The sequence below is a fragment of the Pinus tabuliformis genome, chromosome J (genome assembly GCF_031772625.1).
Source record: "Pinus tabuliformis cultivar Carrire ecotype Pingquan chromosome J, CPIR1, whole genome shotgun sequence".
NCBI classification, from domain to species: domain Eukaryota; kingdom Viridiplantae; phylum Streptophyta; class Pinopsida; order Pinales; family Pinaceae; genus Pinus; species Pinus tabuliformis.
In genome coordinates, this window is record NC_142295.1 from 394,951,144 (window position 1) to 394,977,543 (window position 26,400).

General features: G+C 38.3%; 1 protein-coding gene across 2 annotated transcripts in view; it reads left to right on the forward strand.

Annotated features, from left to right (window-relative positions):
* LOC149227449 (uncharacterized) overlaps positions 1-26,400 on the forward strand; it is a 350,746-nt gene that overhangs the window by 182,820 nt on the left and 141,526 nt on the right. For both annotated transcript variants that reach the window (XM_089377795.1, XM_089377794.1), the window contains exons 7-9: positions 15,653-15,799; positions 15,892-15,919; positions 16,302-16,372. In XM_089377795.1, the coding sequence (XP_089233921.1) occupies positions 15,653-15,799; positions 15,892-15,919; positions 16,302-16,372 (246 nt within the window). The remainder of the gene's footprint in view (positions 1-15,652; positions 15,800-15,891; positions 15,920-16,301; positions 16,373-26,400) is intronic.

Consider the following 26,400-nt stretch of genomic DNA (forward strand, 5'->3'; position numbering starts at 1 on the left):
CCTTGAAAATCGCCCCCTTTGGGAATTACGCAATCCCTCAAGGCCTTGCGCTGCCACTGAGTAGAATCCTCCAAAATACTGCTTGAAACTCTGCCAAACCACTCCAATATGCAAGAGCTGATCCCTTGCTCAATATCCCAGCTCAACTCCTCCACAAATCCTCAATCCAGAATTGCTCCCAGAAGAACTGTGTCCCTCTCTCTCAAGACTGCACAATCTTCCAATGCTCAGCTCCACCTCAATGCCAAAGATCAAAACTACTGCAAAAAGACTGCTGAAAATACCTTGCCCGAGTAGGCACTCGAAGTCTCCCGGGGCTAATGGTGAGATCTCCGAATGAAGACACTCAGTGCACTAAACAGTGCTGTAGACAGGTTAAACAGCGAGCGTGCTCCAAGTCGAAGGGACTAGGTCAAATGCTCATAATCGAATGAAAAAATGAGGGGGCTCCTCTCTCCTTTATAGCATCGGCCTCTCCCAATCCCAAGGCTCACCTCCTCCAACGTAATCCCCTCTTGCCACGTGTTCCCTTTCCATCTGCGTAGTCCCTCCAAGTGTCTGCATGGGCCCCATCTCTGCGTGGTCCTTTGGCCCCCCTTGGCTCCCCTTTAAGTCACAATGTTGTGCTATTAGGAAGTGACTTTTATTCTAAAAGTGAGTTATGTCCCCCTTTCCTCACTTTTTATTTACAAATAACTATAGAAGGCAAAATTGAGCGAAATCGAATATTCTAGTTAGCCATGGCTAATTAGGAATATTACAGAAGAGGAGTTGTGCGTGCATCTAAAGCAAATCTGGACGCTCTCTGCATAACTGGATGACTGCATCCGTAACAGATCTGGATGCTCCCAGGTGAACTAGATGATGGTGTCAGAGGCCAAACATACCCAGATCTTCCTCAAGCACTGGACGCTCTCATAAGGCTGTTGTGCGAGTGTCTATGACAACCTAGACGCTCTCAGGACCACTTTGTGCAATCGTCCGGTGACTAATACAACCCGATCTATCTCTGAAACCCTAGACGCTCGCATAACACACTGTGGCAGCATCTAAGGTTCCCTGGATGCTATCAGGACCACTGTGTGCCATCGTCTAGGGAGTAAAATACCCAAATCTGTGCTAGCATCTAAGATCCAGAAAACCCTGGATCTGTGCGAGCTTTGCGCCTGAGATTTCAAACCCTTGTGCGAGCTTTCCTCCGACAAACTTGTGTGAACCAAGACAATAAGAGAAGAGAAGATGGCTTGATCAATGTGTCCAAATGAGCTTGAGGTCTCTTCTATTTATAGGATTTCCTGAGGGTCCACATGGGGTTGAAGCCGACCTAAGCAATTACACATGTGGTTAGGGCCGACCCATTCCATAATACATGTATGAATAAAATAATTCAAAACTCAACTTCCACTTGATCAAATTGGGCGATCTTTAGGTCAATTTTGGTCCTCTCAAAAAGAGGAATCTAATGAAATCATTATCTTGGTCATTTGAGTTATCCAAGGTGGAATTTGACCACAGTTGCAAAAATTAACAGGATCTAGTCCTAGGAGGTTTGAAAATGAAAACCCTTGTCTCAAATTTGTTTTCCTTCTCGGATCTGAATTTTGCTGCAAAATCTTTAGTGAATAGCACTGCAAAATTTTCTAGAGGCTAGATTTTACCCTCAAGGGCCTAGATGTAGCTCTTCTTCCACTTGAATCTCTTGATCTGACCTGCAAAAATGAAAATAAAACACCCAAACCCCAAATATATACAAAATACTTAAAACCCCAAAACCCAAGTTAGAAAAAATAATAAACCGGATTAGTCCTTCCCCCACCTCGTGTCTCAAATCCCATGAATCAGATACGATTCTCTAGGACACGTGTTTGATTCTCGTGTCCAGCGTGTCCTAGAGCGTGTCTTGCTTGTCCTGGAGCGTGTCCTAAAGTACACCCAACTATAATTGTTGATGATTGTAGATACATTGTTTTTGTCTTCATTCATCATGTTGAAGAGGTTAAGGGAGGTCAAGAACGCTCTTGGGGCCATGGTTACTTCAGAGTTTTGGTAATTTTGGAGAAAGATAGATCAAGTAGCCTCAAAAAGAGTGAAGGACACAGTGTTAGATGATGCTTGGTGGGAGAGGGTAGATCTCAGTATTAAGATTGTGGACCCTATCATTACTTTGCTATGATTTGCAAACACAGACCAACCCATCCTAGGAGAGGTTTATGAGGGATGAGATTCCATGATTGAGTCTATGAGGACCATTATTTTACAGAGTGAGTGCCCCGAGAATGAGACATCATTAGAGGCCTTCTTCACCACTGTACATGATATTCTTGTCAGTAGATGGGACAATAATTGCACATCTTTGCATTGTTTGGCTTACTCATTGAACCCAAAATAGTATAGCCATAAGTGGCTGAATGGTGGATCTCCCTGCAAATTCCCCCCACATGGATGGTGAAATTTCATAGGGGAGGAAGGATGCATTCAGACAAATTTTTCAGGATCGAGCATCCCTTGATGAGGTGGAAGATGCCTTTGCAGAGTTTTCCACTCGCACTTGTGAAAATTTCTGAATCTAACACATCAGAAACCCCTACTGCATTTTCTAGTTTACTATCTCCTACTTGTTCTTTGCATTAACAAGTTATTTAAATGTATAAATATCGAAGTAAACACAAATGCAACCTTCACAAATATACAGATCAACCACTGAAATGAACTGAGACAACACAAGGGACACTGTTATTTTTGGACAATTTTCCTCGAAAAAACCCAATGCGGGAAAACCGGTGCAACATATAAAGGGTTTTATTATTAAGCAAATTCTGAATATAACTAGGGTGCCATAAATGGCTTACCCTTTAGAGAATTTCCTTGGTAGTAGAAGCTCTCTTCGAAGATAGATATTCCGACAAATCAGTAGTCGGATGAACAACCCCACAGTAACTTTCACTGTTCCTTGTGCTGGATACCAAAAGCTGCTCCAAGCACTCCTCTGAAACTGCGTGTGTCACCCTCTCTCGGCCTATTTACTCTCAGTCTGCCCCACAGACTTCCTCAGTGCAGCCTCATTAGCCCAACGTCAAGATCTACAACCCTCTACGTTGTCTGCATCAGCCTCTTTAGCTTTCTACGTCAGCTTCTGCGTCTACCTTAGCAACTTCTGCGTCCTCTGTGCTAGCCTCCTTAGCGTTTGCGTCAACCCTCCTAGGCTCTGCGCTGCCTCTTCCGACACTTTGTTGCCTCTCTGATATGTATTCTTTGGCCTCTTGCCAAACTGCCCCTCACTGCAATTGATCACTTGTTCGATTTCCTCAGCAAACCTGTCCCTAGAAAATCGAACTGACTGATCTCTCTTGGTGTGTCTCCAACTGACCCTCAAGCCCCCTCTTATACTTTTCCTGTTGATGATTCAACGATCGAGATTAAGTCCCTAATCAACGGCTAAGATTAGATCTGGCTTGATCCTCGTTATTTGTAACTTACTCACCCATATTATATTAATACACATCAATATTTTAATTTTCTTAAGTTTAGACTTAGGGTTTCATTAAAAATATTAATTATTTTAATATCTCTTCATCTTGGTGGAATTTCTCTAAATGATTCCCGGGTCTTGGATATCTCATGTGCCTTAGCCTCTCCACCAATTTTCATGGCTAGAGCACATCTGGTGCTACCAAAAATCAACAACACTTGGCAATTTGCAGGCAATGATGTGATTAGAGACAGTGGGGCTAAGAAGCCCTATTCTTGGTGGGCAACTCATGGGGTGACAAGCCCTCCTCTACAACAGTTAGCCATGAGGCTCCTCTCTCAGGTGACTTCATCCTCTTGTTGCGTGAGGATTTGGAGCACATATGGGAATTTTTATTTTGTTGACTTAATGAGAAAACTGCAATTTCTTGTCTTTCTCCTATTGGATCATTGATGAATCTCTCACAATTGTATTTGTATGCATAATGCTACTTTGTAAAACTTACAAATTTTAAATTTACAACGTAGAATCTAGATCTATGTCTAAATTTGTATGTTGAATGAGAATTTGTGTAATAAATATCTATTTAGTATATATTCAGTGATGATAATATCGGCGATATATCATCGAATATCGGAAATATCGTGATATTTTTGGCGAGCCGAAAAATCGCCGAGAAAATATCGCGATATTTTGGCTCCCGAAAATATCGCGATATTTCCGAGATATCGCCAATATCTCGGCAAAATATCCCGAGACAATAGAAAATATCGTCGGGCGTGTTATGCCACGGCTAGAAAATAGGAAAGTCGTTTTTTTCTTCATTTCTGTTTCTGAGTGTTGGAGAAGGAAGGGGAAGAGTTTTGTGGTGGTTATCAAGGAGGGTTTGAGGATCAAACAACGATTATCACCACCAACTAAGATTTTTTTGTGGATCAAAGATTGAAGAACAGTGAGACAAACTTCATTTCTTCCATTAACAAGTATGTTCTTAAAAACCCTTATGTTAATGATTTTTTTATAGATTTAGGGTTATGCTTGCTTGCTTCTTTGCCTACCAACATTTTGTTTCTTTGTTTTTTTTCCATTTTCTATGATTTTCATGCCCATGAGCCAATGCAAGGGTTTTCTCCATATTTGGACAACAAGCTTCATTTTTTTTTTCAACTTTTTTATGCATCCTCTTAGTGCCATTTTTCATTCACATTGCAAAATGCAAAAAATGTAGTAATTTTTTAAAAATGAGGTGGTTATTACTTATTATTTTTTGTATTGGGGGGTTTAATGCCAATTTTTTGTTTTTTGTTTTGTTTTTTGTGCCCTAGGTTTGAATTAGCTCACTACAAATGTCAAATATGCCAAAAGCCTTGGACCCATTTTGGGAGCATGGGGAGGCTGTTGGTGGGGAAAATCGGGCATATATATCATGCAAATTGTGTGGGACCAAGATGTCAGGATGGGTTACACGATTGAAATACCATCTGGCTAGACTCCCTACACATGATGTAGATGTAATGCCTTGTATGGTTTCTAGTGCGGAGGTTATACAAAAAGCTCTTGAAGCAATTGCTGAACAAGACAGAAAGAAAGCTGCTAGGGAGAGGCTAATGGTCTTAGATAGATAGCTGCTAGTTTTATTTTTTTTGCAACTTTTGCTACATATAAGTTTATAACTCATGATGATGAAATACTTTTAAAATTTTATATATGTGATGTTATTTTGTTTGAGTCCTTGATTGGACAATTATCAGGGATCAATAGGATATGTGATGTTATTTTGTTTGAGTCCTTGATTGGACAATTATCAGGGATCGGCAGGATTTGGTATCACCTTTGAAGTTTGATGTATCATTTCTATTTGACATCATATATATCAGTGCTTTCGTCATATTTATGTGCCAATGTGTTTAGTTCATGTTGTTATTGCTTTATATGTTTAGAAATCTGAAAAAAATGAATATATTATGCATTTTTTATGCTTGCCGATATTGCTGATAAGATGTTTTCTGGACCCTCGCTGATATTTTGCCAATACCGATATTTTCAACACTGGTATATCTATATATATATATATAAAATAATATATAACGTGTCCTAAGGTGTCCTATTCTGGGGGGTCAGTGTGCCCGTGTTGGACACTCGATTTTTCGTGTCCTGCATGTCTCGTGTCAGGTGACTTAGAAAATTAGATTTACAAAATTATTTACTAGATCTACAAATATAAAAGGGTTTTGAAAAATTTAAATTTTGAGAAAAATATTTTTATGGCCTTTCTTTGATGAATGGTTAAAAATACTTTAGAAGCCCCAATGTATACTATAGCCTTAGCGAATATTTAATCCACCATACAAATATTTGGGATGCAAGCAACAACAATTCCTACCCAAGTTCGCGAACTTGGAGGCAAGGACTGAAGTACCTGCAAACACTATGTCTTTATCTCAAAATTAATCTGTTAATTCACATGGGGAATCAAATTACCTAAGATTAGCCCAAAACTATCAATAGTATGATTTTATCTCCTTCTAATGAAAAAACAGATCTTACCAATGTTTAGCGCAACATAGAGATGCTCGTAGTCAGTACATACCACAAATCCATAAGCAAGAACACTTTGAATCACCCCAAAGTCTTTATTATGATTGAATAAATAGTTCCCAGTGGGACAATAGCATTACAAATATGCTTTAGCAACAATTTTCTAGCCATAGATCATCATGGCTAGAGACTCAACCTACTCTCTAATTTATAGCTAAATCCTCCTAGTGGAAAAATAACGACTAGTTTCTTTGATCCTTGTCAAAATAATCTTGGCTGTCTAATACTTGATCATCTTTTAATATTAACTATTGAAATAATTCTAGCGGGATTTGTAGGGGTTAGTCTACAAGGAAAAAACTAGACCAAGGGACAAAAATGAGGGGTGTCCCACTGTCACCACAATCACTACCTCCTGCTCTTTGTGGATTTTCACCAGGGTTGTGGGGAAGTGCCCCTCACTCATGCCCCCGCTCCCAATTCATGCTTTGGGCGGGAGCGACTCAGGAGATAGTCAGGAGCGCGCTCCCGGCAAAAAAGCGCTCCTTGGTTTTTCGGAAGCGTTTAGTCAATTTTGCAATTTTTTTGTTTGCAGTAATATTCCAAATGCAATTTTTTTTCAAAGAAACAAATAATTTTTGAGTGGGTCAGCCTAATGATCAAGCCTATAGCCCTAGTATTGATATGTGATTCATGGTCATGTTAAATTCTTAAAGTAAAAGGATGAAAATGAAGATTAAGGAGAATGTCAAATTTTTAACATTACCATGAAATGACTCAAGATGTTTGAGAGTGGTTCCGACCTCATTGGATTTCATATGGAGATAGTAGAATTTTAGATTTCGTTCAAAATCTAGCAGACTTATAAGTTTTTTAGGATTTCAGGATTGAGAGGATTGCAACGTTTCCATTGGATTTTGTCATGTATTAGGGTATGGAACTCGTATTTAATGAAGAGCACCAATCCCTCTGTGTACCTTGATGTTAGTGACATTGGTTGTTGAACTCCTCTATCACGACCCTCCTAAAAATTTACCCATCACTCAAACAAAATCTTGACTTGTCATGCTATGCTTTTTCTATCTTATGTTAATGCTTAGATGGTGATGTTAATGACAAAGAATGAAGATCCCTATACAGATCCAAAGGTAATGCCAAAGATACCTCTGGATATTAATGCTTAGAGGGTGGTATTAATGACAAAGATCCTGATATTCCAACAAGACTAAAAAATTAGACATTTCTCTTGGCGGCAAGAGGCCCAAGCATTTGCAATAGATAATAGATTTACTTGTCTCTTCTAGTTTCTAGTAGTTTTTATAACTATTGACTCTTTCATATTTATTATGATATTTTTTGTAAACAATATATGACAATTTATGTTTGAAGTTGGCAATTATAACTCATTAGTAATGAATTATGAATATGATGTTTCGTGAAAGTTGAAAGTTGTTTCATTTCATTTCATTTTGTAACATTTCATTTCATGTTAGATATTATTTGTTGTAATGGTTACACTTAGTTTACAAGTACAACTTTGGTGATCAATGATGATAAATGTTATATATTGAATTTTGAAAGATTGAAACTTTAAGATTGATGAATCATGAGTCTCAATATGTTGTATGTTACTATGTTACTAACTTGTGGATGTGGTTGATGAAGATTATAACTTTTAGATGATTGTTGTTATATGGTTCAATTATGGTTTTTTTTTTTGTTATCTAATTAATCATTCTACATGCTTTTGTTGACATATATGCATCAAAATATATAAAATATATATATTATATAAAAAACGCTCCCGAAATCACTCCCAAATCGGGAGCTTTTGAAAATGTCGCTCCCATTCCCGCTCCCCGTTTTTGTTCTCACGCGCACAGAACCTTGATTTTCACCACTAGGAGGCTTTCCTTTAAATAGATCACCTAAGGATATGTCAAGTTCAAGGATCAAGGTGACAAGAAAGGTTTATAGAGGGAAACTTTTTCTAAGAACAAGGCTCAACAAGTGTCATAGGGAAATTCACATCCTCTAATAAGGCCAATTTAGGGCACAAATTATCTAGGGCTTGAGAGATAGCAAGCGAAATGGATTAATCTAGATTCAAAAGGCTAGGAAAAGGCTTCGAAACAATGAATATTAGAAATCACTCGAACAAGAAGCCTTCAACAAGCCCTAAGTTGAACCCTAGGGTAAACTAGGGTTTTCGAGGGCAAGATTGACCTAGGGCAAGAGGTTTTCTTTGAAAATGGATGGATTGGCCACTAAAAGGGGGTTGATTTTGAGGCAACCAACACTCCTTTTGATGTTGAATCCTTCCCCTAGCAAACAACTTCAAACCTGGCAAATTTCATGCCCTAGCCCTAACTAGCGGCGTGATGTTAAATGCCCGAAAATCATAATAGGAGAGAGAAAAGGAAATTTATGGTAAATTTTGAAGATGATCAACAAAGTGACAAGGCCAGTGCTTAGTCCTTGGGATGATGGAGTCTATGGAGTGAACAACATGCTAAATCTTTGTAAGTAGTAAGGGAATAATGAAGCCCTAGTATTCAAAACCCTAACTATTACTTTTGTGAGGGAACAAAATCACTTGGGAGAGATACTTTAAAGATACACCAAGGGGATTGCCATTCACATTCTCCTAGTTAGTAATGCATATAATGTTATCATCTAGATTCTACACACTAATTTTCAATAATAATTAGCACAATAGAAACCCTAGATAAATAAACATTCCATACATTAGACACAAGAATAAAAATTTATCAAATCCAAGGAAATTTACAAGATAAAATACATGTATAATCTTTTATTGCTCCAAAGTAACATCTCAAAGACCATAGAATTGTCTAAGTAGCAAAATACACCATAGAGTCACATCTCCACAAGAATTCAAGATGGTCGAAATTCTCCAAGAGGGCCGAAATAGTCACAAGTGACGATGATCCAATACAATGAGCTTCTCTATTTATATGAGTAGGACTAATAATTAGCCTAACAATGTCCCTAAAACAAGTTTGATGCTCAAATGCCCTTGGGTTACAAGCCGACCCACTAGATTTTTGAAAATATGCCCAAATTTGCCCACATGTGTGAGCCATAAGCTCTCTCATGTTGATGTCATCAATAATAAATGCCCCAAATGCCATGTCCAATGGTAATGAGGTGTCCAAAAGGTGTAGATAAGTGTGAAGTCAATGATTTGAGGGTTGGCCCTCAAATTCACCTCATTACCTTTGATGGTATCCCAAGATCCAACTGGGGTGCCATAAAGTGGTCTCCATGGGTCCCCAATTGCTAAAACTGGCCTCCTCTCCTCCAATTCTAGGGCTTCCTCTAGTGCGACAAGCCCTCCCTAATCTCTCAGTGCGAGACCATCCTTGTCTGGGCTTGGAATTAGCTGCTGCCCATCGAGTTGTGTCAAGGCTAGGCTGGGGGCATGCTGGGTCCAACTATATCATCCCGAAGAATCCTCAAATCTAGGTTAAAGTCAACCAATTTCCTGGGTACTAGTAGTGTCAAATGATGTTGCTGCTAGGAGGCTCCAAACTCTTAGCGCTTCACTTGTTGGTGCCAATGTGCTCCTCTAAATGGCTTGGGTACTTGTGGAGTAGGTGCCCAAGGCATAAGCTGCTGAACCACGTAACAAAAACAACATGGATTCTAGTGAAAGCAACCTGCCATTAGGGACTAAGATCAATAATGCATCTTAGTGAACCAAACATGAATGTTAAGGGAAATTTCGTAATTCAAATAAGGATCCCCTTCCAAAATTAGGACCATGATCTCACAAAGGTGTTTTCTCCCTATATGTGGTTGGCTAAAGTTTAACCCTAGTAGGTGCTTAAGGCACCTAAAGGGGTAGAAACAGTTCCCTGCTCTACCCTTTAATTTATAGTTGTTAGTGAATGATAATGTGGCAATGGAGAGGAGAGTGCTTCATGGCCAAGTGCCATGGTCAAAGCGACCAACTGATGGGGGTGTCCACATCCTGAGTGTATAGATGTGAGGAGGGAGCATTCGTGGATGGGTGAGCTACCAACTTGGCCCTGATTTTTTCGCCCCTCTTATGCACCTTTTACTTTATGATTATTCCTTGTATTACTGCTCATAGCTTAAGGGTTAGAGCTTGCTTTCTATGATGTAGCAGTTTTATTACCCCTTTAAGATTTGTTGGTTTATCGCTTATAAGGGTTGGGACATGCAAGGGTTCCTTCTTTTGATGTAATGGAGCAACATGTGTTCAGGAACCGTGGGATGGCCATATGGAGAGGTAGAGCTCATGCTAGGCTTTTGCCCACATGCTAATCTTTATGTTTCGAGACATCTTTTGCATATTTTGAATTTTCCTTTTTTTTTTAAATTTCGTTGTGGCCATGATTTGCTCGTTTTGTTTCTTAGAGATGCCTCAACCTCCTAGAGAAAAGTTCCTGGGCCCTACCCAAGGCACGTGGACATATGAGTGCCAAATCCCAAAGAGCCAATGACAAGGACATCATTTCTAACTAAGTTATTATTTATAAATTATTTCTATATACTTTTTTCATGTGCATATATCAATGTGGAAAAATTCAAAGTTGGGATTAAATTGACAAAGGGTCCAGAAATTGAAAAAGTCGTTAAAGGCAGGTGGTTTTTGAAAAAATCAACAAAAAAGAGGCAAAATTAAAAAAATGCAAAAATATTCAGGTTTTAAAAAATCCCAACTTTTTCATTAAAATCCTGATTTAAAAAAAAATTAAAAAAATTGTTAAAGAAACTATCTTATTCACGATTTTTTGGAAAAAGTCTCGATTCAATCTCAAAATTTTCAACTGGGAAAAAATTGGCAAAAATTTGGCCGATTTAATCGGCCAGCGAAAAAAATCGCATTTTGGGAGTTTAATCCCGATTTTTTCCCAACTTTTTCCACACTGGTTTCTGGGCGAATTCATATGCTCATGATTCTTACCTACCGCCTACACCTACCTACACGTTAGTGAGATAAGCTTTCAACCCCACAAGGTGTGGTTGGTGGCAGGGAACTCAGAGAAGGGCTGTCAAACTATTCCCGACTCTCTCTGTTTGAGCTATCTCCTAGGTTAGCTAAGGGGGGTGGTCCCTAATGAAAAGTTAAGTTAAAAGCGTGTGAGTTTCTAGGAGAATTGTTAGAGTTAAATAGATTATCTCTTTAGGATTTATAAGCAAAAAACTGATATGAGCAATAACCATTATAAGATAAGCATGAAATACATAAACAACTAGTGCTTTCCAAGTATTTGCTCTTTAAGAAATGAAATTGTATTTTGCTTAAAATGAAGTGAAATGCTTTCAAATGGAAAGCCAAAATAACCCTGCAAAGTGAAACACTAAATTGTTAGCATAAGATATTATAAATGCTTTCAAGATGAATAAGTTTACAAATCAAAGCCTGGAAACTATCTTGCTTAAAATGATACAAAAATAACTCAAATGTTAGACAAGATGACACCATGCAATTAAGTTTTCAAGCCAAAATAATAGTACTTGAAAGTGAAATCAACCATTCATGACAATAAGCAATTAAACCAAAAGATGAGTCAATTTCCAAGTACAAGAAAATTAAACTTGTTGCAAAATTAAAAGAGATTACAATGCTTGCATCCAAAGTGCCTTTTGAAATAAGATTTGCATGTGAGACTTTAAACCAAAGCAAATGTGATGGAATGTTTTTCTTGGTTCATTTTAGTTGATTAGTGCTAAGACAAAGTTACAATTGAACTCTAGTCCTCAAACCTCATCCTCGCCCAAATATTTGGATCTCACAATGAGGAGTCAATAGGGATAGAGGATCCCTAAAAGTCTATTCAACTAACTTAAGTTGGAGGTAAGTTTTAATGATGCTTGGGGCATGTAAATAAATTAACCAAACAATGAGAATTAACTTCTACTTGAAATGTACTTGCTTGACATGAAATAAAATGTTACTTTATGGAGAAAATCTGTCCAAATACTTGATGCATGTAAAAGGTGCTTAATGGTGAAGCATAAGTAAACTTAGAACTATGTTCAAGCCAAATAAGATCAAGTAAAAAGTGCTTGCATGCAAAAAATCTGAATTTGTCATGGATTTAAAACACGTAGTAAGTTAAAATAAAGTGCATGCAAAATGAGTGTGATGCATGTTGTGTTAATTTCTCAATTAGATGATATGCATGCAAAACGAAATAAACCAACAAAGTTAGACCGCCAAGCCTCTCCAACAGGTGGAGAGATAAGGATACCAATGGGTAAAACCCACGCTCCCAAAATCAGAAATTTTATTAGTTGTTACAATAAGGAAAAGACAATGAAGTCTTCTCTTAAATCCAAGGAAAATCTTAACAAATTGGAATCAAACCATAGACTTTTCCTCGTTGAAGATTTCGGCAATTTGAGGCCCACAAAGGCTCAACAAAATGCATATTTTCCGAAGAAGAAGAGAAGATAAACTTCCTCTATGGCCACGACCAAGAGACAGTGAGAGATGGCCAAAATGAACTCAGCCTTCCTCAAGAAGAACACAACCTTATCCAAGATGGATCTGGCCTAAAGGTGGAAGTAATCACTAAATCTGAGCCCCAAGGCCCTGCATGCAAACTTGTAAGTAATTTTCCGATGATGAATCCCGCAAGTAGCTGCAAGAGAACAGGTTAAGAAAAAATGTACAACAACAAATGTTAGCTCAAGATAACTACAAAGTATGTTACAAAAATAATCTACAAGAGGCTAAGCCAAAGAGTATGAGCAAGCTCTTCTCTTTGACTAGCCATGACTTAGCTCTTTGAAATAGTCAGATATTGATAAATGAAGTACAATACGTAAAAAATAAATTTTTCCAGGTTTGATATTTTGCTGCAAGAAATAAATGCTTTAAGAAACTTGAAAGAATCCCTGCAAGACACAAATAAGATATAGAAATGAGACTTTGGAATTCAAAACATGCAGGTTCTCCTTGAATATTTTTCAAGAAATGAGTTGATTCCTCCAAGAATTTCTCCTCACGCTTGAAAAGCTTGACCAAATAATGATTCATCTACAAAATTTCACCACAAATCATTAAATCGACATGAAATTAAATAAGTGTAGTGGAAATAATTCCTAGAGATACATCTATTATCCACTAGAAGATTTCCTTTCCTAAAGCAAATAATTAATTCTTATGCTAATATGAGATAGCTGCATAATAACATAACTTGAAACAAGCATGAAAGAAATAATGACATGAGGAAATAAATAGAAGCGTAACAACAAGTCAAGAATTTACCACACATGCAAGGATAAGAACACCATCACGCTTTACCCCAAATACTGTTATATTATATTGCAAATAGTGAATACAATCCCGCAGAGTCTCCTCAAGCACAATAGCTCGTATTACATGATACAATATGAGAGCCCATGGCTCTATTATATAGAGAGTTGAGAACAAATCCCAATGAAGAATGACAATGACAAATGGCATTGGAGCCAATCCCAATGTAGAAGTGATTAAATAAGTGGCATGAAGTGACAATCCCAAAGAGAAATTCGAATTTGTTGAATGGAGCTCCAATGCCTTGTGCAAAAATCGAAATATGGCAAGTGGACATCATTTTCTTCTTCTCTTATGTGCCAAATTCAAATTTTATGATGGAATAACAAGTGTATATGGGTGGTAACCCATGCGGGGACAATTTCCCACAAAAATCTTCACCAAATATTCTCCCAAATCCTCCCAGATGTGCATTAACTTCACAAATTCGAATTTCCAAGTAAACAACTTTCTCATTTAATGCCAGAAATTCGATTTTATTTGAGTACATGTCATTTCCTTGATTTTAGAAGTCCACATCACCTTGGGACTTCACTTTAACTTCCCCATAATTTTCCACCTCATTTCCACAACATTTAACATGCATGGATATTTATTTTTCTCAATTTATTTAATTTCCGGCTTAATTAATTGTCAGATTTCCCACTAAACTTAGGAAAAGTGGGTTTTGAGGGTCCAAAACATATTATTAACCCCTCAAAGCATGTCATAGTAGAAAGTTGAGGGTGAGAGGTGTAATTTTGATTACTCATACTCCATACAATTTCTTTAGACTACACTTATTACAATTTAAATATAATTTTATTTGCAATTTTTGACTTGCGGGAAAACTAAAAAATTAAAAAATGACTACGCTTGAATCTAACCAAATTCCACGAAATTTTTTGTGTGATCTAGTATGGTAATATACATTGACTCTAGACACTGAGATGTGTTAGGGGCTCAACCTTCAAACCATCACCCTGGATTTGGAATAAAAAGTGAGTGAAGAAACCCAAAAAATAATCCATCTATGAAAAAAAGGGATAATTAACCAGATAAAAAAAGCACTCCGAGGTGTACTCGTTATGCTGATCGAGTCCTAACATTCTAGGCCTGTTACATACTCAAAACTCATCATTACTAGTATCACTTATTACAATTCCGCATAGAGTGTGGAATCTGGGTACAAGAAAGATGATGAGAAAATAGAAGTAGAGTTTAAAAACTTTGTTGACTGATGATATATGATGGTATAAGTGTCCTCTGGATCATCCTTGGGCATGGAGTCTTCATATAATTATCAGGTGCCACTCCAATGGTCAAGAAGATCTACCCCCTACATCTAACATATCTCAATCTGTTCCTAAAGATTTCAAGTAAGCTGAGAATTGAATAGTTATAGAATCTAGAAATGAGAGTTATCAGATGTAGATTTTAGTTGTTCATTCTTTGGAAAATCTTCAAAAGTCCTGGTACAGCTTTTTGCCCATAGGAAGTTCATGGTGAGCACTCCGATAAATTGCCAGACTCCAAACAGGTCTTTGATAGAACCAAGGATCCCCAAAGAATATGCCCTGCCAGGAGGGATCTGTTATGAAAAAACTTGCAAGAAAACTTTGTACGAAGCTTGCTAGCAAACAGGCACCTCTAGGAAATATGACCAAAATTTTTCTTGTTTCCTGCAATAGCTGCAGTTTCCATCTGTGAGGCTCACTTTATGATGTCTACTTTTGCTTGGAGTGGCATGAACAGAATTAGCCAGGCAATATGCCTCACTTTGAAGGAAAAGCTTTCATCCCAAATATCTTGTGCCCTTTTAAGCCATTTACATCCATCTTCCTTGATATTCGTGCTTTTGGCTTGATTTCAATGGAATACAGTTGTACTTGCTTTTAAGTTACATTTCTTACTTTTATAATTGACATTTTTAAATGCTACATACTGGATTATGGCTGGGCCAAAATTTTAAAACTATTCTCTCCTTAAATAGAACTGTTAGCTTTTAATTCACTTGGCTTCATTCAGTATAGCAGAGAGCCTTCTCTCTTTGATCTTACTCGTCAATTTTCAGTGAGAGTTATCCTATGCAGGGGAAGGTACCTGTCCATTGAAGTTTATATTGTTGTGCTTGTATCACTTTTCCTCTTGTAATTTGATAATGTTTTATTCCATGTTTTTAGGTCAAACTCAAAGAATCTATGTGAGTGTGTTCAAAGAGAAGCACAAATACTAGTTTGTTGATTTGATTTATTGTAATTTGTCCCTTAATATAGCAGTTGACATAGTTAATTCCACAAACTGAGTAACATGGATATGGTCAATGACAAGCCTTGAGTCTGATACAGGTAGAAGCTGAATTGACTGAGCTCCAGCCAGAAGAGAGAATTGAATACCTAAAATCTCTTGGAGTTACTGAGGGAGGATTAGGATCTCTAATACGGGCAACATACAATCTTCTGGGTCTACGTACCTATTTAACAACTGGGGAAAAGGTAAGAGTGTATAAACTGTTTGACATAAGATATATTATTTCCCTGAGCTGGAGTATTTCTGAAGTTCTGTAATTTGTTCATTTTTTGCACAGGAGACAAAAGCATGGACAATAATTGCAGGTGAGAACTCTCTTGTCCAATGTTTGACTATGCATCTGGTCTGCAGTGATCTGTCTATATATTTTAGATAAAACGAGCTTTGATAGGGTTACAATGTATTTTCCTGTGTATTGATCCGTATTTAGAAATATCAGATCTAGTCTGATAGACTTTCAATCTTCCTACCTCCATGTTAGTATTTTTTTCACGAATGCCACTAACCAGGTTGTGAACTTTAGATGCAGTTTGAGCCCTTGCAATGAACAGTTGTCACAAATTGTCCGTTTCCATCTTTCCCCCAGATAACTGCATTTTATTTGTGGAAAAATTACTATAGTGCATCTAGCTAATCTGAGGATTCATAAAGTTAAAAAGATATGTAATTTTCTGTTTAATAATGCAGGAATGACAGCACCCCAAGCAGCTGGAGTTATTCATTCTGATTTTGAGAAAGGTTTCATACGTGCAGAGACGGTAAGCTGTCTTGCTGTCTTGCCAAAATCCCTGGATAGTATGATTGTTGAAGAGATTTTTCAAGGCTTTAGACCAAAAAGGAGTAAATTGTGACGATCAAATGAGAAGGACAAAATGATTTGTTTCTATTAATCTATGATGAAACTATTTTTAAACTGGATTAGGGAGTTTTCATTAGCTCATGACCTGATTTAGAGGGCAGTTGTGTCATCCATTTCACTCTCTTATAGAGCAATGGTAGTTTAATGTCTTTAACATTTCAAAATGTTAGTTCACGATGCCCTTGCTGTCTTGATTCTCAAGAGTTAAAAGCAATTGATAAATGTAGACAGATTTCGGAGTTGCTTCTTTTCTTGTATAACTGTCTGTACAATTTTTAGTCTTTCATGTGTCCATCATTCTGGATATTTGGTGCAAAGACGTTGGTAGAAGGGGAGAGTAATAGATGTGGCATAACATTTAAGCCACAGCTGTTTTGGTAATTTATCATTACAGGTCATAAGTAGATCCAGCAGAAGATAATGCGTTGGAGGCTAATTTATTTTGCTGTCAGTCTAGCCCATGTAAGTGAACAGTAGTTGAGAGTTTTGGCCCATGGAAATTCCAATATCACTGCAGATAGTGTTTCTATGGTCTTTGGATGATTGTACCAGGTTCATGTGGATACGTGTTTGTGGCTATACCTTTGTTGGGATATTTACATTGTGGTCTGCTACTTTCCTCTGGTATTCACTCATTTTTCATTTCACGAGCAGATCTATGGGGACCTGTTAGAACAAATTTCTACATCCCTTGTGAACCAGGGCTGCTTGGGAGCGGGAGCGGGAAGCGACATTTTCAAAAGCTCCCTGGTCGGGAGTGATTTTGGGAGCGAATTTTATATCATATATATTTTTATATATTTTGATGCATATATGTCAATAAAAGCATGTAGAATGATGAATTAGTGATAAAAAACGTAAGAACATGGAGTAAACCATATAACATCATTCATCTAGTAGTTATAATTTTCATCAACCACAGGTCCACAAATTACAAGTTCTCATTTATATAGCATGTAAGAGTGCACATAACCAAAATAACATCGAGTGCAATCCATCTTTACACGGAAAATACATCAACAAATAGGCTCTAGATGGCCTCTAGCGTCCAAAAAAAGTCATGCCACAACAAATACCTACGTATCATCAAAATCATTGCCTATCTTGGGATCTTTGTCATTAATATCACCCTCTAAGGATTAACATAAGATAGAAAAAGAGAAGCATTTCAAGTCAACATTTTGTTTGAGTGATGGGTACATTTTTAGTAGGGTCATGATAGAGGAGTTCGACAACCAATGTCACTAACATCAAGGTAAATAGAGGGCTTGGTGCTTTTGATTAAATACGAGTTCAAATACGAGTTCCATACCCTAGTACATGACAAAATCCAATGGAAGCATTGCAATTCCCCCAATCCCGAAATCATGAAAAACTGATAAGTCTGCTGGATTTTGAATGAAATCTAAAATTCTACCTTCTCCATATGAAATCCAATGAGGTTGAAACCACTCTCAAACATCCTGAGTCATTTCATGGTAATGTTAAAAATTCAAGTAAAAGGATGAAAATCAAAGATAAAGGAGAATTTAACATTACCATGAATTGCATATCAATACTAGGACCATAGGGTTGAATATTAGGCTGTCCCACTAAAAAATTCTTGTTTCTTTGAAAAAATTTTGTGTTTGGAACATCTTTGTGAATTTTTTTTTGCGAAGAAAGCCATGGAGCAAATTTATTTTTGCAGGAGCACGTTTTGGGAGCGGATTCGAAGAGGGGGGGCGCTCCCCCACAAGCTTGTTGTGAATGTAATATCCCCAATTTTGTGAGCATGTGAATCTTCCTCAATTTTGATTATATTAATTAAAAGGGGCAACTAGTATTTTGGAGAGAGGCAGAAAATATTATTTTATTGTAGATTGGCAGGAAATTATTATTTTATTAAAATGGTGGAAAATGTAAAAAAGTGGAAATGACCCCCACCAATAAAATAATATTAAAAGGAGTCTAGAAGGATGGAGAGAAAATATAAAAGGAGGGACCCATTTGTGGATAATCTTTTTGCTATTACACTTTGTTAGTTTTTGTAGCATCGATTGTGTTCTAGCCACGAAATTTGGTGGAGAGGCTAGAATACATGTATTCTCCAAACCCATAAATTGTTTATGGAAATTCCACTTAGAGATGACTTAGTTAAAATAATTAATCTTTTTATTTGGTGCCTAAGTCTAAACTTAGGAAAACTAATTAATTGAAGGGTATTAATTAAGTCATGGTGAAATATTCTAGAAGAAGACATGGATCGAGTTCCAGTTAATCTTAGCTATCAATTATGTTTTAATCTTGGCCGTTGAAGCCTCAACGAGAGGTTATAAGAAGAAATTCGATGGGGGTTGGAGAACACACTTGGAGCCACCAGGAATTCGATATCGCTCGGAAATCGAACTCCAAAGTAGCAACTATGTGTTGATAGAGGTGATTCAGTGGTTTCGAAACAGTGAGAGAGGGGTAGGGATAGTAAGGTTGGGAGGAAGTTTTTCCAGTCCGGTGAGTGCATAGTGTTGATTTTTGGTAGCATCGGATATGCTCTAGCCTTGAAATTTGGAGGAGACGCTAAGGCACATGAGATCTCTAAGACCCAGAAATCGTTTTGAGAAATTCCACTCGGATGAGGAGTTATTAAAATAATTAATATTTTTAATGGGTTCCTAAGTCTAAACTTAGGAAAATAAAAATATTAATGGGTTCCTAAGTTTAAACTTAGGAAAAAAAATATTAATGGGTATTAATAAAGATAAGGGTGAGAAGCTTCTAAGAGACGAGGATCAAGTCTATTTTAATCTTAGCCGTTGATTAGGGACTTAATCTCGACCGTTGATTCGTCAACACAAAAAGTATAAGAGAAGACTTGAGGATCATTTGGAGAAAGATCGACAGATACTCAGTATCTCTAGGAAAATCGATTATCAAGTAAAGGAGATCGATTTCAGAGGGAGAGTTGCAGGGTGGAGGAAGAGGAGGGCATCAACAACAGATAGTGACTGAGGAGGAGATGACGCAGGGACAGTGGGAGACAATGTAGAGAGAGACACAATCCAGAGGAGAGACACAACCCTCACGCACGTGTTGGCATTATGACACAGGTTTGGCACTATGACATAGGTGTTGTCCTTGATGGTAACTCACTCAGATGACAAATCACAGTTCAGGCTCTCAGAATGAAGGAAAAAGAGATATACACAGGTTCCACTTAACCAAGCCACGTATACACGCGGGATCACTGACCCAAAGGCGTGTATGCGTATGCACGCACTTTCATGCAAGGAAAAGCGCGTACATGTGGGAAAACTTGGTTTTGGTCCTTGGTATTTTGACCCGTGGTATTGATTCAAGGTATCTTGACCGAAGTGTTGACCCCAGGTATTTGGTCCAAGGTATTGCTTCTAAGTGGTTTTGGACCATGGTATTGAGTAAGGCCTAAGACTATAAAAGGACGAGGAGATCATTAGGCAAATGCACTCAAGTATTGAATATCTTATGAAGAAGATCTAGAACATTGGTCATTGGGTTATGGTGCATTGCTGGATCTGAATCAAGGAGGAACCTGAGCGCTTGAAGAAGGATAAGTTCTATTGATGGGTCAAGATCTTAAAGCTTGAAGAGAAGTATCTTTATGTGATTTTGATCTTTTATCTGAATAATTGGCGCATGTCGTAATCTGTAAATCTGATGATCTGGGTATAACTGATGTCTGAATAGTTGTAAAGGTTAAATCATCTTTTACAGATTTGTATGCAGGTTCAGTATAGCAAAAGCACGTATACACGCTGGTTCGGAAATTCAAAACAGTGTATACGCAGGTTTGCCTTCATATAATAGCGTATGCACGTAGGTTAGGCACATTGAAGTAGCGTACGTCTCATATAATATGTTTTAGCTACTTCTGTTTACTGTTGTAGTGTTCTGGGTTTTGGTTGGGTTCTGGTACTATTACTGTATTCTAGTTACAACATTTAGAGAAGTGATTGTTTGATTCAGTTTTGGTTAAGTGCAAGGGAGATTGATTGATGCAGATATATTTTGATGCTATTGATGGATCCAGTCTGAAAATTTATGAAACGTGGTCCCTGGAAGAAAAGAGAAGGTTGTAGCCTTCTGTAGGTCAGCACCTATGTACTAGTACATTAGCTAGTACAAAATCTAAGGGGATTGTAGCTCCCTTCTAGGAGAAGCTGGAGAACGAGAGAAGGTTGTAGCTTCTGCAGGTAGAAGTCTGCGTACTGGTATAAGACTGTACTAGTACATAAATACTGTAAAAAGAAGTTTCTTATTTAAAGAAGATAGAGACAAATTGCAGCAGGTGGTTTTCACCCACATTGGGTTTCCACCTTATATCTTGTGTTCTTGTGTGTGATTGTCTGCTCTGTTTATACTGTACCTGTTACTGCTTATATGGTTCTGATACACAGATTAAGGATCAACTGACTAAATAGTAAGTTTACAAGGTATACGCTGGTTTCTCTAAACACAGTTGCAAATATATGCAATTTGCATTAACAGAAGTAGCATATATAAATCTGTTTATGGAAATAAAAAATAAGTTGCTAGTACTGATTCACCCCCCAGTATTATTTCCAACGGCACGCTAATGCAGAGGGACGCAGAGCCACTCAAAGTCACGCTTAGTCACACAGAGTGACGTAGAGGTGACGCAGGAGTGTGAGGAGGGTCTTCAAAGTGTCAGAAAGTCTCAAAGGGAAAGTCTCAGGTGTTTTCTTTCTGTCTCTGTAAAATCATTCCTTGTAAAAGCAATTGTTGCTAAAGATTAATAAAGCCCTCATCTGTTGCACCGGTTTTCCTACATTGTGTTTTCTGGGGACAATTGTCCAAAAACAACTATGTTGATGTGATTAGTTCTTGTGCATGTATTTTTCTTAGGGTAATTGTGTGATAACTACAGTAGAATTTCTTTTAATATTTGCTGAAGGGATTTTGTAAATAACTTATTGTGAATAATAAGTAGGTGAAATAAATCAGTTGCTGCAGTAGAATTTCAGTTTAGAAATTTTTACACGGTATCATAGCAGAGATCTAACAACAAGAGAGGGAAATCAACTATGGGTCAAGAGCATGATGCAGAGGCATCTGCTTAAGGGGAATTGCGCAAATTTCCAGAAGCATGCACAAGGGACACGGATTACGATTATTCTATGTTAGCTTCCAGATTGGAAGAAGAAGTCGCTTGCTTAGCAAGATCTGCCTCCTTTGAGGTTTGGTATATAGACAATGGAGCTTCTTGGCATATGGCAGGAATCCGAGAATGTTTTTTAGATTATCAGGAAGAAAGAATGAATTTTTAGATCTACATGAGAAATAAGGCAAAGTGTACTCCAGTAGGAAGAGGTATTGTGGTCTTTCAAACCGAAGCAGGAGAGCGGTTTCGAGCAACCAATGTGTTGCGTGTGCTAGGATTGGGGATGAACTTACTCTCCGTATCTCTACTTCAAAACAAGGGCTATGACGTTTTCTTCATTAAGGAGAAAGTATATGTCAAACACCCGAGTTGGAAAAAGAAGGCCCAGATTGGAATCAGAAGTAACAGGTCGTACAGGTTGCAACTAGAATCACCAATGGCATTGATAGGTAGCAATGGAGACAAAGATTTGAATGAACTATGGCACAGGAGGATGGGACACTTATACCATGGGGCTCTGAGAATTCTCAAGAAAACAATATCAGGAGTTCCAGAACTAAGTACCGAATGAGATGATGTATGCAGAGGGTGCACTCTGGGCAAGTATGCTAAAGCAACGTTTTCCAAAAGTAACAATAGGGCTAAGAGTGTGCTAGGATTGATACACTCAGATATCTACAGACCGATGTCCACAAAATCTCTTAGTGGTGCCAAATACTTCGTCACCTTCATCGATGACAGTTCCAGAAAGACCTGGATCTACTTTTTGAAAACCAAGGATGAGGTTTTTGGTCAATTCAAAGAGTTCAAGGATCTAGTGGAGAATCTGACAGGAAAGAGGATAAAAGTGTCGTGTTCAGACAATGGTGGAGAGTATGTTGACAAGGACTTCACCGATTTTTGCGCTAAGGAAGGCATCAGAAGAGAGTGGACAACTCCCTACAATCCAGAGCAGAATGGAGAAGCAGAAAGGAAAAACAAGACTATTGTGGAAGCAACTAGGGCAATGCTGTATGATCAGGATATGCCTAAATTTTTGTGGGAAAAAGCATGCAAGATGGTAGTTTATGTCCAGAACAGGACTCCACCTAGAGCATTGGGCAAAATCACTTCAGAGAAGGTCTTCATAGGGAAGACCCCTGAAGTCAGTCATCTTAGGATATTTGGGAGTTTAGCATATTGCCGTATACTCGAAGAAAAGAGAAAGAAATTAGATCAAATTGCTGAGAAAGGATATCTTGTGGGATATAGCTAGAATGCTAAGGCATATAGAGTCTATCTTCCAGGGAGAAGGAAGGTAGTAGTTTGGCGGGATGTAAATTTCATGGAGGACAGAGATTTTGGGAAATCCCGAGAAATGCCTTCCAAGGAGTAGTGGAAAGACGAGTCGTTGGTCAAACCACTTCGACCAATGAAAACTGTTGAAAATAGTGTAGCTAGGTCCGGTCTTCATCATGTAAAATATTGTAATGATGTATCTTTGTGTATTAAGAAATTTTTCTATTGTTGCTTGAGACATGGGTTTCATGCTCGAGAAGTTTTTGCTCCAATTGAGAGTCTTAGATGAGTCATGTAAAAATGAAGATAGTCATGTATTATTACTCGATGTAAGTCAAGAACCCTTCTAGATCATCAATGAAATACTCCAACATGTACCCACATATTTGTTGCAAAGAAATTGCTTGAAGACATTCTGGAAACCTCTTATTACCACGTCAGCTAAATCAAGAATCACATCGGCTAAAAGGATCACGTCGAAAGATCACGTCGGCTTAATGGTAAGGAGGCAAACCTATATATAGGCTGCGTTGAGACCTCTTCAAGGCACAACAACTTCATTTCTCATTCGTGAATACAAGCGAAGTGAAAGGGTCAATGATAAGGGTAGACGCAGTCGTTGAGGAGGTTTGTTCCCTTATCCACAAGTGTGTTCTCTATTGTGGCATTCTGATCCGGGTTTCAGTATTCTGATCTGAGTTAGGGCATCTCATTTCTTGTGTATTCTACTATTCTGTTGAGTTGAAGGTCTGATCTAGCTGAATTTGCAAGGAGAAAATCACTGCCGTAGAGATCAAAGATATCGTAGGGCTAGAAGAGCCCTAACCCTACTCACATATATGTATACACTGTGATATAAAAAGGTTCTGTTCTCGCTGTATTGGGACAGTCACTGTTTTAGCATTACAAAGCCTTGAAACAAGCTCCAATCATCGTTCTGTCGAAGTATGGAGGTTCTTCATGTAGTGCGAGTATAGAGAGAGGCTAGAAGAGCCTATTCGAGTCTATCATTGCTAACTGTCATGATCATGCTAGAAACCTAATTCTCTGCAGAAGTATACAATATGATTGGGTACATGTTTGGAGGTATTGTCATTTGATGTTGAAGGTATTTTCTGAGTCAATGTTTGGGTCATGTAATTTCTCAATAAAGATTCTATAAGAAAGAGTTCAAAGGGTTTTTCCTTTCAAGTTTAGGAGAGGTTTTTGCCCTGGCTTGGTGCCAATATTTTGTGTACTTGTGTATTCTAATCTTCTTGTTTTGGTAAGTGTTTGAAGATAATAATTCATATAGACAATAAAAGACAAAATTCAAAGTAATAAGATCTCATATAGTTGTCATAGTTAAGATAAATCAAATATTTATATTGCCCTTCAATTTCTCAATATAAACTAGTGCCAAAAATTCTCCTGAAGACAAAGCTTCAGAACAGGAGGAATCTCAAGAAGAGGAAGAGCTGATAGATGTGCCTACTGCCAGCGGAAGAACGAGTTGGGAACTCCGACAGATTCTATGGGATGTAGAGGACTTCATTGGTGCACCCAGGAATAATAAAAGGGAGCAAAGACAACTAGACAAATACCAGGCCTTAGGAGCTCAGGTTGGGGAACCTTCTATTTTTCAGGAGGCTGTTTAGCATCAAGTATGGGTAGATGCTATGGTGGAGGAATACCTCTCTATAATGGTCAATGATGTCTGAGAATTGGTACCTAGGACTTAGGATAGATCAGTGGTAGGTTCGAGATGGATCTACAAGGTCAAATATGCTGTAGAAGACAGTGTGGAGAAATACAAAGCTAGATTTGTGGCTAAGGGGTATGCTCAGAAGGAAGGGATAGACTATGAAGAAAACTTTGCCCCAGTAGCCAGGTATACTTCTATTAGAACCGTGATATCTCTTACAACATAGATGGGGTGGGAGATTCATCAGATGGATGTCAAGACGATTTTCTTGAATGGGGTAATAGAAGAGGAAGTATACATTGAACAGACAGAAGGTTTTGAGACACATGAGCAGAAATCTCATGTATGCAGATTAAAGAAAGCCTTGTATGGGCTTAAACAGACACCTAGAGCATGGTATGATCAAATTGATGGCTACTTATAGAAGATGGGGTTCGTCAAGAGTGATGCAGGCCCTAATCTCTACTATCTGGTCGTAGAGAATGGGCCTCTAATTCTAGTGTTATATGTGGATGATCTCTTCTGACAGGATCATCCAGGCTCATCAAAGACTGCAAGAAGAACCTAGCCACAAAATTCGACATGAAGGATTTGGGACAGATGCATTATTTCTTGGGGTTGGAAGTTTGGCAGCAGAAGGGTGAGATCTTCCTTGGACAAGGGAGATATGCTACATAAATCTTGAAGAGATTCAGGATGCAGGACTGTAGACCTATGGCTACTCCAATGATCACCAACTGGAAGAAGATTGATGCATCAGAAGATAAAGACGTTGATCCCGCCTTGTATAGGCAACTTATAGGGTCCCTGATGTATCTGGTCAATACCATGCCAGGCATTTGTTCCACTGTCAACACCCTTAGTGAGTTCATGGTGGAACCTAAGAGGGCGCATTGGGTAGTAGCCAAACATGTTCTTAGGTACATACAAGGAACAATCGAGAATGGACTATTGTACACCAGAGGCAATGACATCAGGTTGTGTGGGTTCACTGACGCAGATTGGGTTGGAAGTTTAGTAGATCGGAAAAGTACAACTGGGTACTGTTTCAACATTGGATTAGGAATGACCTCTTGGTGTAGTAGGAAGCAGAAATCTGTGGCTCCGAGCTCAGCTGAAGTAGAATATATGGCAGCTAGCACAACTTTGTGCGAAGCCATATGGCTCAGGAAATTGCTTATGAATCTATTCAGGAGAAGGATGGAAGCGACCAAGATCATGTGTGGTAATCAGAGTTGCATCAAGCTCTCTAAGAATCCAGTATTTCATGATCGGTCGAAGCACATTGATATCAGGTGTCACTTTGTCAGAGACCGTGTCCAACGAGGAGCAGTGCAGTTGAGGTACAGTCCTACAGGGGAATAGGTGGAAGACATCCTCACCAAGGCTCTAGGAAGAACAAAGTTTGTTTATTTCAGGGAGAAGATGGGGATGGTAAAGAATCCATTTCACTAGCGGAAATGAATAAGTGTCAGGAGTTGCAGTGCAACAGTTAGCAGTGGCAGTGCTATGGGCAACATGATGCAACATGTTGAGAGGGCGCTGTAGTATAGGTGCAACAGTGGCAGTGTCATGGGCCGCAGTACAGGAAGCAGTAGTGCAAGGGATGTGAGGAAACAGGCCAAGCATCAACACAGGTACTGATGTGGAAGACCAGTGTGATGTTTCTATAGTGAAACATTGCTAGAGTACATTCCTCGCTAAGAGGGAGTCTTGATTTTTGGTAGCATCAGATATGCTCTAGCCTTGAAATTTGGAGGAGAGGCTAAGGCACATGAGATCTCTAAGACCCAGAATCATTTTGAGAAATTCCATTTGGATGAGGAGC